At 42.7% G+C, this 13,110-nt stretch overlaps 1 protein-coding gene across 1 annotated transcript in view; it reads right to left on the reverse strand.

Annotated features, from left to right (window-relative positions):
* The window catches only part of TMEM182 (transmembrane protein 182), a gene marked incomplete at its 5' end in the record, with an annotated part of 33,648 nt that extends 29,619 nt beyond the window's left edge, over positions 1–4,029 (reverse strand). The window contains one exon of the mRNA XM_084621491.1: positions 3,184–4,029. Within this exon, the coding sequence (XP_084477617.1) occupies positions 3,184–3,288 (105 nt within the window). The remainder of the gene's footprint in view (positions 1–3,183) is intronic.
* Between the last annotated feature and the right edge of the window lie 9,081 nt (positions 4,030–13,110).

Below are 13,110 nucleotides of genomic sequence, written 5' to 3' on the forward strand. Positions count from 1 at the left end.
AGCCTGACAAATGGAAAGGCCCTTCTATTTTAGGACATTGATGGAAGAGCTTGACTCTGTTTCTCTATCAAGGCGTGGCCAGTCAAAAATAGCTGACCTTCCCCTAACTATTCAGAGAGACAGGGAGTGACTTGAAATATTATTGCAGTTGGTGCACCAGCAACAGTGAAAGGGAAATGAAGCTGCAGAGCCCTCATTATTCCACCTGGGCTGCATTGCAGCACATAGTTACAACAAGCACTTACAACATGTAAATTTGGCAGTGAACATTTCTCCTGCCATTAGCAGGAAAGCGAACACACACAAAATCCCAACTTGAATGAAAACTTTTGTTGTAAATTCAGTTTGCTTTAAAAGGGAATATTTTGCAATTAGCTTCAGTTAATTATGCTAGATTAAGTCTTCAAGTGCTTTATTTACTTATTCAGATTTATATACAATACACTTCTACCCCAATATAACGCGACCCAATATAACACGAATTTGGATATAATGCGGTAAAGCAGCGCTCCGGGGGAGCAGGGCTGCGCGCTCCGGTGGATCAAAGCAAGTTCGATATAACGCGGTTTCATATAACGCGGTAAGATTTTTTGGCTCCCGAGGACAGTGTTATATCGGGGTAGAGGTGCAGATAATAGCACCTATCCAAGGCACTCAGCCACCCCCTACACATATTAAACTGCAATACTGTAGAAAGAAAGCAGTCTCCAAAACCAGAAAGAGAATCAAATCCCTGCAGCCACAGGTCTCAATCCCTGCTGCATAAATGTTAGCCGTTCTAAAAAGAAGGAGCTTTGCCACACGCTCTGAAGGCCAATGGAACATGACAGGGGAATGAATTCCTAAGTCCCCCACAGAGAAAGCCCTACCAGTACCCTTCTCTTTTGATGGCAAGTGAGCATTCCCAAGAATATATGACACAACATGAGTACATGGAACATTCCCAAGAATGGGTGCTGATATGGCACAATGTTCCAAACCCTCCAGTCCTTACTCAGGCAAAACTCCATTGATTTTCCATCCTGGGAAGCAGTGAAGTTAAGGGAGCTATGGCAATTTACCCCAGCAGAGGATCAGTCCCAGAGAACCCTATTATTTTGGATAAGCTAGCTACCCCGCCACAGGAACACTGCTGGCAGCAATCTTTCTGGATCTTACACAGGCATGTTTGGGGAAAGAAAGTGAAAGAAGCTCCCTGTGCCAACCAACATCAAACCCATATCAGAAAACCCCACAGCTGAGTGGTAAAGGTTTTTCAACGTCTGGATAAGATTTTACACAATTAGTATATCTAACCAATGCCACATATGCAGGTTGTTAGAAGACATATTTACTGCAAACCTGATATATATTTATTAAATTAGAATAGCGCAAAATGGAAGTGTGATATTCTTTTATGGCGATGGCCCTTTTACACTGAACAACTTAGACACATGAAAGTAAATGCATTTTTCAATCACAGATTGTCAGTATTTCCTTTTTTTTAGAGTTACTGATACTATTTATTTTGTCACACTACAAAGAAGCATGTGCAGTGAATGTGGTTCAACTATAAAAGAAAGTAAAGCAACTTTTATTAAGGGATTAGTCCTGGATTAGAATGGTGTGTTCTACTAACAGAACCATGGAAAGTGTCATGAAACAATTATTTAAAGTCAAAGTTATCCTATTACCTTGGGAACTATTAACTTACAAATCATTTTTGCCCAAAGCTCAACAAATCTTGATCTTGCAATCACTGAAGTCAATGGGGGTGAGGGCGTTGCCATTGACTACGGTGGATCTAAAGTCATGCAAGTTCCTACCATAAGTGAAACTTTCCAACATTGTCTTACACATATTATATTATTTGTATTCTTTTTTTTTCAGAATGATCACGTGTTATAATACGATCTATTATAATGTAAAGTTTTATTTAATAACTGGACACAAAAGGTCAAAGTGAGCTGATGTGGAATTCATTTTGATTTGCTGTACATCATAGATTGCCTTAAAGAATATTATTTCCCAATTTTATGGAATATAAATTTATTTTCAATTTTATTAATTTATCCCATCAAACATATCAGTTGGACAACACTGGGGCCCGTATTGAGAAGGTGAACAAGCCTGAATTTGGTCTTCTTTACAATATTATTCTAAGTGAAAATAATAATATTAATACTTACAGGGGGTCCCTGGTATACTTCGGGGTTGCATTCTTGAAAAGGGCAATAGAGATCAAAGCGACCTCTCAGCGCCTCCTGCATGCAGGGGAACAGCTGTGTCTCAGCATGCAGGAGGCGCTTGGAGGGATGGGGAGAAGCAGGGCCACCGGCAGACAGGAGGCGCTGGGGGTGGGGGATGCTGGCTGCTGGTGGGTACTAAGCACCCACAGAAAAGCCATCCAAAAGATGAAGCGACGGATATGTGGATCAGGACCAACATTAATCGGAACACATTCCCATATTCATGAGTGACAGATATGTGAAATGACGGATAAGCGGGAGACATATACGAGGGACCCCTGGTCTATAGTTGCTTTCTTCCATACATCTCAAATCATTTTATGAAGATAGATAAGCATAATTATTCCTATTTTTACAACTGAGGAAAGTGCAATTATTTATCCAAAGTTACAGAGTAAGTTAATGCCAGAGCAAGGAATAGAACTCAGGTTTCCAGACCCTAAGTTTTGTACCATAACCATTGGACTACAGATTGTGAAAGTAATAAAACACTTAATTTAATTCTTGGTATATAAGCCTGTGCAAGAGACACTTGTAGTCAGGGCTGGCCCTGGACCAAATGGTGCCCCAGGCTAGAAGCGTCTTCAGTGCCTCCCCTACCCCTCCATTTGTTACATTTTTAATACCTTATTTTTTATTGCATTTGTAGCCCATGTCACAACTTTGGTGCACAATTTGCATCCATGATTTATCCCTGTCATATAAGAAGATAAATGTGGACGCTAGGATCTGTAAATCTGTATTTATTAATGCCATATATATGCAAATAAAAAAATTAGTTTCCTCTAAGCTGACAGAAACTTTTTTTAATTTTAAGAATAACTAAAATATTCTAACATCAAGAAATTGAACTGTGTACCAACATTGGGTGGAACAGTATTTAAAAATTTTACAGTAGGTGACAGCCTTAGAATGTTAACCCTATTCCTTTCGTTCCAAAGGTCGCTTTTCTTACCTTTTCCCTCACAAACTCAAGCACAGCATTAGAGAGATCTAAAGACTGGCCAATGGCATTTTCAAGCAATAAAATAGCAAGCAATGTCAATCTCTCATCAGCCATTGTCGATCGAAGATATGTTTTAATGAGCCTGTGCTTCAAAAAGCTACGCTCACCACTTGCGTAGCTGGCAGCATGAGCAGAATCTTCAAAGCGATCCACACATTAGAAAATGTGTCCTTCAGCTCTGCATCATGAAAGAATTGGAGAACTTGAAGTGGAGAGTGCTTTCTGTGTGGCAAAATGTGACGGATGTTGTCCAATTCTATATAGAGATCTTTGTCATTGACATCCAACCATTCCCCATGTGTCAGCATCCAATGAAGGTCCATAAAATTGTTCAAGAGTGTTTTCCTGTCCACTGGCAGCTTACTGATGTCATACCAAACCCCCCAGATCTTTTCGTGGTGCTTCATTTGTCTGAACCTTTCTTTGATGGACCCTTGAGCAGTGTCAACAGCGAGCAAAAAAACTCCCTCTTGAATTTTTCTTCTGAGCTTCCCATCACCTCATCTTTGTCCTCGTAACAAAACTGTCTCTTCTTCCAATGAATACGAGTTTCCTTGAAGACAGGCTCAACTCCTAAGTTTTCCACCCTTCCTTTGCAGCAGTGATGGCATCTTCAAATCCATTGTCTCTGTAGGCCACAACGAAATCAAGGCAGCTTCTCATCAAAGAAGTAGCAGTCGCGATGTCCATTGACTAAGTTTGGAATCATAGAATATCAGGGTTGGAAGGGACCTCAGGAGGTCATCTAGTCCAACCCCCTGCTCAAAGCAGGACCAATCCCCAATTTTTGCCCCAGATCACTAAATGGCCCCCTCAAGGATTGAACTCACAACCCTGGGTTTAGCAGGCCAATGCTCAAACCACTGAGCTATCCCTCCCCCCATGCCTTGCTTATAATGATTACTTGGAACAGGATATTGTGCCAAACCACAAATCACAACTGAGACCAGAAATTTGAAGTCAGAGATCTGGTTTGCCAGGCTTTTCGCCTCATGTCGGATTCTGGCCTCAGCTTTACTTGACTGTGCTAGTTCCGTCAGGGTGTCATAGACCTCAGTCACTTGGTACCTCACTGGCCTTATGCTGTCAATACGGCTCTCCCAGAGAGTGTCACTTACCAGCTTCATGGTCAGATTTGTAACACTGTCCATGAGGATCTTCCACCTGATAGCTGATGCTGAAAACAGGATGTATATCCTTTGTAGTATTCCAAAGAGAGATAACTGAATCTACAGAAGATGAAGCTGCATCTGACACAACCAGGTAAGGGAATGGCAACCAGAAGGCATGAAGAAAGATTCAGCACAAGGATCCTTGCCTGGGTGCCACTGTTTCTTCCCTTTGTGTTCACACCATTGTCATAGCCTTGGTAAATCTGCTAATTCTTTAGTAATAGGACTTCCATCATTTATGCTTCACTCCTCAATTTCTTCTGCACTGAGATGATCACTCCTGCCTAACGCACGGTCTATGTTGTTCTGTTTCAAATATTTTCCCATCAGATTTGCCCCTTGCTGCAAACTATATTGCAATTGAGCTTTTCACTTCCTATACGGAGCTCCTGAAGGTTTCTTCAGGGGCATCTTTTATTTTCTGTGGGGGGAAACAGACAGTATGAGGAAGAGCAAAAGTCTATGTTCCACAGACTTAGAAAGTCATTACACATTACATGTTAAGCATGGCAAAAGAAGTAACAGTATTTCTTTTATATTGTTGTGTAGAAAGGGGTTTGATAGATAGCTCTGGCATCTCATTAAATATGTCCTTTATTAGTTGCTACTTATCTTCAATTCTTAAAACACAAGTACACTTTCACAATTACACAATAAAACAAGGTTCACAATATTGCAGCTGGGCTCTCACTTCACTTCAGTTCATCCTTATATCTCACTGACTGACTGGATACGCCACGCCACACCATGCCCCTTATATACCTGCAAGGGCATGGATGACAATATTCTAAGAGGTTCAAGGAAAATGTAGTTCTCAAAAAGTCTGTTAGGTTCTCCAAGGTTTCACAAAGGTCCACAACATTCTAGGAGGTTAGTGGAAAATTAATCCACATATGGAATACTTGAAACATTGTACCTCAAACATTATATTTTCCCTTTTGTTGCTAACAAAAGAAACAACACCCTAAGCCCGGCGCCCTCCAAGCCCCGCACCCCGGGTGATCTCCTGGGTTGCCTGTCCCTAAATCCAGCCCTGCTTGTAGCAGACAGAAGGAGAGATACCTATGGCTCTGATCCTGCAAGCACTTCCACATGTGAGTAACTTCACTCATATGACTAGTTCGGTTGAACTCAATTGACAGCTACGTCATTTGTTTATTTTTAAAATACTGTACATGCCGTGTTTTGGTTCTTAATTTAGAATGTTCATTCTAAGAGGCCCTAATTTAATTATTCTCTTCGTTATTTATGGCATGATCTCTGGCCTTCATATCTTCCAAATACTCTAACATCTTCAGTATTATGCCTTTCTAAATTGGGAATGAATCAGAAGCCATATTAAGACTTGTTATGTCCTAATGAAAATTCATGTTGTCCACCACTTGAATACTTGCATTAAACCCTGAAGGTTCATCACTAGAAAGTAAAATCAATCAAGGTAAAGAAAAGTGTGTCTTATCAAAATAAAACAATCATTCTTTTGAATCTTACTGTAAGGTCAGTCACTGATTCATAATATCTAATGCCCATAAGTGTCTGTAGTAAGACTAGGATTTTAAAAACAAAAGTTAACTGGGCCAAATTCATCCATGCTATAAAAAATTCCACTGAGTTTAATGAGTTTATTCTAGGGATCAATTTCTCTCATTACGCCTAATTTTTGTTAACTGATTTTGTTACTTTTTAGTGTGCCAGACTGTAGTAAAGGACCTAATACAAAGGATTAATTCAGATATATCATTTAAGAAAACTGACAAGATTTTTAAGATTCAGTCTGTTTTGAATAAGCCTACAACTGACTCCTAACTCTGCATGTTTCTATCTATTTATGTGTTTCTATGGCTCTGCAGCAAGTGCAGCATCTGAACACCTCCCAAGAATTCAGAAGTGAAATAACAATAACAGTCTGTCTCTTTTTTTCTTTCCCAGTCAGTAGGAGAAATGGCTTGATTAGTTTATTGGAGAGGGTAGGGGGTATTTGTTTGCTTGTTTATGTTTGTGTGTGATTGAGTCAATGTTTTGTGTGTATGTTTAGATTTGGCAAGCAGCTCCTTATCTGTGCTGGCAGATACATCCATGATCTAAACACAGCATTTTATACTGGCTTGTGTCTCAACGTATACCAAGGAACTAGTATGGCAGTTGCTGAGAAAATTGCTCCTGCAGCTGAATCCTCCGAGGATCTCATAGCCCATTAACTGCTAAAGAAAGACATGTTAAATAGCTTTAGAAGTTCTCGCTTACTCATACAGAAACTAGTCCACAGCAACCATCCCCAGTTGGATTATATGGTATCCATTACATCATATTCAGAATACTGGGCATGCACACTGGGTGAAAATCATCTGGCCTAGGGACCTCTTAATGTCTATGGAGTTAGGGCACAAGTCATTACAACAAGGCTTAAACAAGACTAAAGTGGTGCATAGGCTGTGTGCTGGCCCTTTGCAACGGGGTGAATGTAACCCGTTCACATAAGGATTTGCAAATGGTACAATCCTTAGTCATGCTGAACTCATACCTGATGCAGCTTATGAAGAAATAAAGGTTGCCCTGAAGCTCCTTTATTCTTCCCCAATCCTGGCCACAAAACCAGCCTCCTATAAAAGTTAAAGCTGCTTTAACATGCATCAATTAGAACGATCCCTTCGGGCTCATTCACCAACAGGAGATCAGCAGAGCACATCACCCTTTGGCCCTGTCTCCCTGTCCCCGTCACATCCCCTCTCCGCCTCGGTATACCCCACTCCAGCCGGGATGCTGGGGGAATCTTCAGCTGCCTCTTTGCAGTAGCTTTAAGGTCACTTGGCACTGTCTGGAAGCAAAGTGACCTTTGTAGGACTCAGGCTCCTTCCCTATATATTTATATGAGATAGGTATCATAAACTGGATTAATATTTTGTGTAGGCACTGCTCCCACAGTGCCACTGTGGGCACTAACTATCTGACAGGTGAAAAGTTTTCCAGTGTGAATCCATGTTATAGTCATATGCAAGGCAGATGTTAACAATATGTGTCTGACAAGTGATGGCATTAATACTCATGTGATGGAAGTGGAGCTGCTCTGTAATAATTTAGGAGTGCTGTGTGCTGACCTGGTTACTGAATGAATGAATGAATGAATGAATGTAGGATGAACAGGACTACAGCAGTTTCAAAATGATTGAGGGCAAGTTGTTTGGGGGAACCGGATTAAGATACAGGCATGTGCTGGGACGTCTGCCTGGGTTACCATCAAGGAAGAGTAATACTTCAGGTAAGATGTGTGTAGACTGTTATTCTAAAGTCCTTTCTCACTAAATGTTTTGTTCCTATTATTAATAAAAACAATACTTTGGTTCAAGCAGGCTGTCTGATCGCTATATACTGCTTGCCAAAGACTCCCAAAAAGAAGATCACAGGTGTTTGAACTCAGTCAGAGCTGGTAAGCACAGTTGATACATTGGAACTGTACCCCCAAGCACAGCCTAGGAGAGGGAAAATTGTAGAATTCCACCCCAAGATAGGTAAAGGCATAAGGCCTGATGCCTAAGATGTGCTCATAGAGTCCAGAAAAAGGGCAAAAGTGCAGCTAGCCCTGTAATCGTGACAACTCTATCCAAAGATGTCCTTAAGATGGTTCATGAAAGTCTGAAAAGTGACACAATCTATTTGCCTTCCTGAAGGATTATATTCTGTTTAAATAAATGATGAATAAATTAGTAGTATCAACAAAATGACATAGCCTATTTAGTTCAGATTTGTGTGGCTGGGACAGAGAGGGTTTATTGTTGTTCTTTAATCTCAGAGGTAACATAAAATTTATCTCAGATCTGTAGCAAGCAAGAGAACAGGCCATGTTGTATAATGCCTCAAGCTCTAGAAATCTTAATGATCTCATTGAAATGTAGTTGGAGAAGCAGGGCCTGCAACAGCTCATACCTCAACTGTTGAAACATTGTTGATATCATGTACCAATCACTTGGACCCAAGCTGCTCTTTCAAAGATACTCTTAGGCTACCTTTTACATTTTATTTTTGCTCATCCAGTAACTCTGCCCTAGAAAAAGTGGCCAAGGTTCTCAAATTTTGTTTTAGGACAAGCACATCCTTTGGTGTTTCTAGGACCATAGCATCATTCCATAGTCTTAACCATATGCTTGGATCTCTAGGATTTCCTGGTTGTCCTTACAGAGATCCCTAAACACCACCTTCTGATGTGACATGGAGTCAGCAGGATCCCCAGAGCTCCAAGCATAAAATGCACGGATTCAAGGTGTGTTGTTTAAAAAAATAGTTCTAACTTATTAACACAAACAAAAAAATATATAAAGAGACAAAAGTTGGTTCTCTAATTGGGCCTAGATCCCTTCCGTGTCTGCAGCCTACCAAATTAAGCTTCTTCTGCTAGGATTTCTCTTTATACCTAGGGAAGATTCTCATCATGCCTCACTCCGAAAAGGCACTCAGTCATTTCTCTGAAGGCACCATTCCTCCCTTATGCAGAACTCCTAAAAAACAGAAGTATGTTGGTTAATATTTTTGATAGACATAGAAAAAGAAACAGAGGACAAAGGTAACTGCTATACTCAACTCTAGTTACACTAAAAAGAAAAGGAGTACTTTTGGCACCTGCGACACTAACTGAATGCATCCGATGAAGTGAGCTGTAGCTCACGAAAGCTTATGCTCAAATAAATTGGTTAGTCTCTAAGGTACCAGAAGTACTCCTTTTCTTTTTGCAAATACAGACTAACACGGCTACTACTCTGAAACCTGTCTAGTTACACTAGCAGTGAAAACACCAAAAGAGAGGAGAAAGCTGAATTGGGCTATATCCTTGAAATAATTCCTTCCATTAACCAGATTTTTTTTTAAAAGAAACCCTTCTAAGTCACCCTGTCACTAGGGTGACCACCAGTCCCGAACTGGATGGGACAGTCCCAAAATGCAAAGTTCAAATCCCAGTGCCAGGCTGAATGATGCCAGGACAGCATTTGTCCAAGATTCCTTGCAGTGCTGCTCTGTACCTACCAAAGGCTCAGGGGTGGTGGAGAGAGGGGAGGCTGAGGTGAGCCTAAGCCCCCCTTACCACAAGGCTCTGGCCCTGCTCCTCCTCTTCCCCCCGAGGCCCTGCCCCGGACAGACCGGAAGCTGGAGCTGGTCCAGGCTGTGGTAAAAGCTGCCTAGGGAGCCCAGGCCACTGAGCCTGAGAGCAGCCCCCCAGCCCATGTCCCCACCTCCTGGGGTGTGCTGCCCAGGGCAGGTGGAGGGTCCGGGGCTTCCCACAGTGGCCTGGGCTCACTAGGCAGCTTTTACCACAGCCCATCTCCAGCTTCCAGCCTGGCCAGGGGGAAAGGCCTCAGGGGGAAGAGGAGGAGCAAGGGGCAGGGCCACGAGGGAGGTGGGGGCAGACCTCCTGCATGTATCCCACTTTGCCTTTTGAAAAAGGTGTCACCCTATCTGTCACACTCATCACAGTGAAGGAGTACTTGTGGCACCTTAGAGACTAACCAATTTATTTGAGCATAAGCTTTCGTGAGCTACTGTAGCTCACGAAAGCTTATGCTCAAATAAATTGGTTAGTCTCTAAGGTGCCACAAGTACTCCTTTTCTTTTTGCGAATACAGACTAGCACAGCTGTTACTCTGAAACCACTCATCAAAGTGTATAGCTTTGAGGTTGCAGTCAATAAAAAGACTAATTTTCATGTCTCAGATCTGTAAATAAGCACATAAGAACGGCCCTGCTGGGTCAGACCAAAGGTCCATCTACCCCAGTATTCTGTCTTCCGACAGTGGCCAATGCCAGGTGCCTCATAGGGAATGAGCAGAACAGGTAATCATCAAGTGATCCATCTCCTGTCGCTCATTCCTAGATCTTTTAGAAGAGATTACTCTTCAGATACTATTAGTATGATCAGCAGTTTTAAAACTCCAATCCATTTACAGTTCTGGACTGGTGGATTGTAAGTTTTTCTTCTGGGCTCAATCTGTATATGAAAAGTTGAAATGACTGCTAAATGCACTCTAGTGATCTGAAGTTGTAAACCAGAATGAAATAAGTCATTGTTAGATTTTGTAAGTTTGATGATAAATGGTACATTTGGGGGTCTTGATCTTGCCTATTTGTAATGCTCAAATTCAAGAATGTGTGCATTCGTTGTCTTAGATCTGTCTCACAAAATGATTTTAAGAACTTTAGATGAAAATTTATAAGGCTTAATATTTTGTCTTTCTTGCTGAGGGACTGAATATGTTCTCAAAATTTTGTTAAATTTTAGGATGTGCCTGTGATGGGAGTTCAGAGGGCCACACAGTGGTTAGCGCATCTGACTTCCAGCCCGTTGCCTCTGTCAGGGCAGTAGAGACACCAGTTCCTGATCTTAGGGTGGGAATCTTCAGCTTTCCACCCACATCTGGGCCTCCGTGGCCCTTAAGGTTACATATCTGGGAATTTGGACTGTCTTCTTCTTGTCTTCAGGTCTTGTTCTCAGAAGACAAACACAACTCCATCTCCTATTGTGTACCCTATTCTTGATCAAGACCTTAACTCTGTAACTGACTATTTAAAAACACATGAAGATATAATTTATCAAGCTCGCAGGTACACATCAACTGTTCATTTCTTTTGTCAAACATCAACTATCATTCTTGGTTTTACCAAGTGGCTAGAATAAATAAATGAACTGATAAGGACTGACACAATGAATTTAGGAGGACATATTCTATAAGAGAGGCTTTGGCTAGAAAGGTGATGGTAATAGGTCAAGGATTGGCAACCTTTGGCATGTGGCCCATCAGAAAAATCCGCTGGTAGGCCGGGACGGTTTGTTTACCTGCAGCGTCCGCAGGTTCAGCCGATTGCAGCTTCCACTGGCCGTCGTTCACCATTTCGGGCTAATGGGGGCTGCAGGAAGTGGCACAGGGCCTTATGTGAAGTCTAATTCTTCTTAAGACATTATTGCAGGCTTTGAAGCATTGTCCAAGACTTTAATATTTTAAAATAGGTTTTGTTTTATAAAGAGTTTATGCTTAATGTAAAAATATTGAGCTGCTCTTCCTTCGAATTTCTTAAGTTTTCAGAAAGTGTAGCCTTGCTGGGTGATTCCTAAGAGGCTGAATTAAGAAACCTCTTCTGGTTTTAACATAATAATAATATGTTGCATTATATGGCAATTTTCATTTGAGAATCTCAAAATGCTTTACAAACGCTATTTTATGTATTTGAATTAAAATAATGCCTACCAAAGTCTTGACATTCAGAAATAAACAATACAAAAATACAAATACAGAGCCAAAACAGCAGCACAGCTCCTGTATTACAAGCCAAAACCTCTTAGCATCCATCTCTTCGACCATCTCAGCCCATTTCAAACACCAGATTGAACAAATGGGTTTTGCAGTGTACCCAGCAGGTCAACAAGATGAAAGCCATTTCAGATTACTGGGTGGGAGGGCATGAGAAATTTTCTACATAAGAACAGCCATACTGGGTCAAACCAAAGGTCCGTCTAGCCCAGTATCCTGTCTGCCAACAGTGACCAATGCCAGAGGGAATGACCAGAACAGGTAATCATGAAGTGATCCCCCTGTCGCTCATTCCCAGCTTCTGGCAAACAGAGGCTAAGGACACCATCCATGCCCATCTTGGCTAACAGACATTGATGGACCTATCCTCCATGAATTTCTCCTCAAGGAGCCAGCTAAAGGTTTATAGTTTGTGTGGTCAGATTCTTCTTTTCGGGGCTGGGTGCAGAAAAGTGTGTATGAGCTGGGGAAGGGGTGGCTTTAAACCATCTTTAGTGCCCCTTGAGTTTTGGCTCCAGGGCTGCTCTAAGATGCATCGGCTCCTAAGGACCATGGGTGTGCTGTCACACCTTTACAAACGAGCCGTGGCATAGCGTGCTCGGGCCAAGACCTCTCCTGCCCTTTCTTTTCTCCGACACAGCCCTTACGCCAGAGCTGTCACACTGACCCGCAGAGAACCCCCGCACCCCATGCTGGGGACCAGCCCCGGCGGGGCTGAGCCCGGGCGGTCGGGCAGAGCCAGCTGGTCAGAGCCTCGGAGACCGGGGTCGCGTATTTGCCAGCCGTGATCTCACACGAGTGATAAGCGGGGGTGGGTGGAGGTGGCGTTGATTTGTCATCAGGGCTTGAAGCCTTTAAGGATCATGTTCCCCCATCTTTTTTCTCTCCTCCCCCCCCCCCCCATTGCCCAGCAGCTGGATCCCTGCTGGGATTGTCACAAAAGAACAAGATTCCCGGAGCTGGGGCTTTAAGAGGTGGGTGGTACCCGTCACCGGAGGGGAGCAGTCTTGTCAGTGCCTTCCTGCAGCCTCCAGCGCCAGACTGCGCCTGTTACGCCCCATGAAACGGCGCCATTGTGCGGACCCGTTCTCGCTTCGTGCAGTCCCGCTTTTGCCCCTCTGCCAAACGCAGGGGCTGCGGCTGTGCGGCTGGTCCCCAGCATGGGGTGCGGGGGTTCTCTGCGGGTCAGTGTGATAGCTCTGGCGTAAGGGCTGTGTCGGAGAAAAGAAAGGGCAGGAGAGGTCTTGAAGTGATCCCCCTGTCGCTCATTCCCAGCTTCTGGCAAACAGAGGCTAAGGACACCATCCATGCCCATCTTGGCTAACAGACATTGATGGACCTATCCTCCATGAATTTCTCCTCAAGGAGCCAGCTAAAGGTTTATAGTTTGTGTGGTCAGATTCTTCTTTTCGGGG

The sequence above is a fragment of the Lepidochelys olivacea genome (genome assembly GCF_965140295.1).
Source record: "Lepidochelys olivacea isolate rLepOli2 genome assembly, chromosome: 1".
Classification (NCBI taxonomy): domain Eukaryota; kingdom Metazoa; phylum Chordata; order Testudines; family Cheloniidae; genus Lepidochelys; species Lepidochelys olivacea.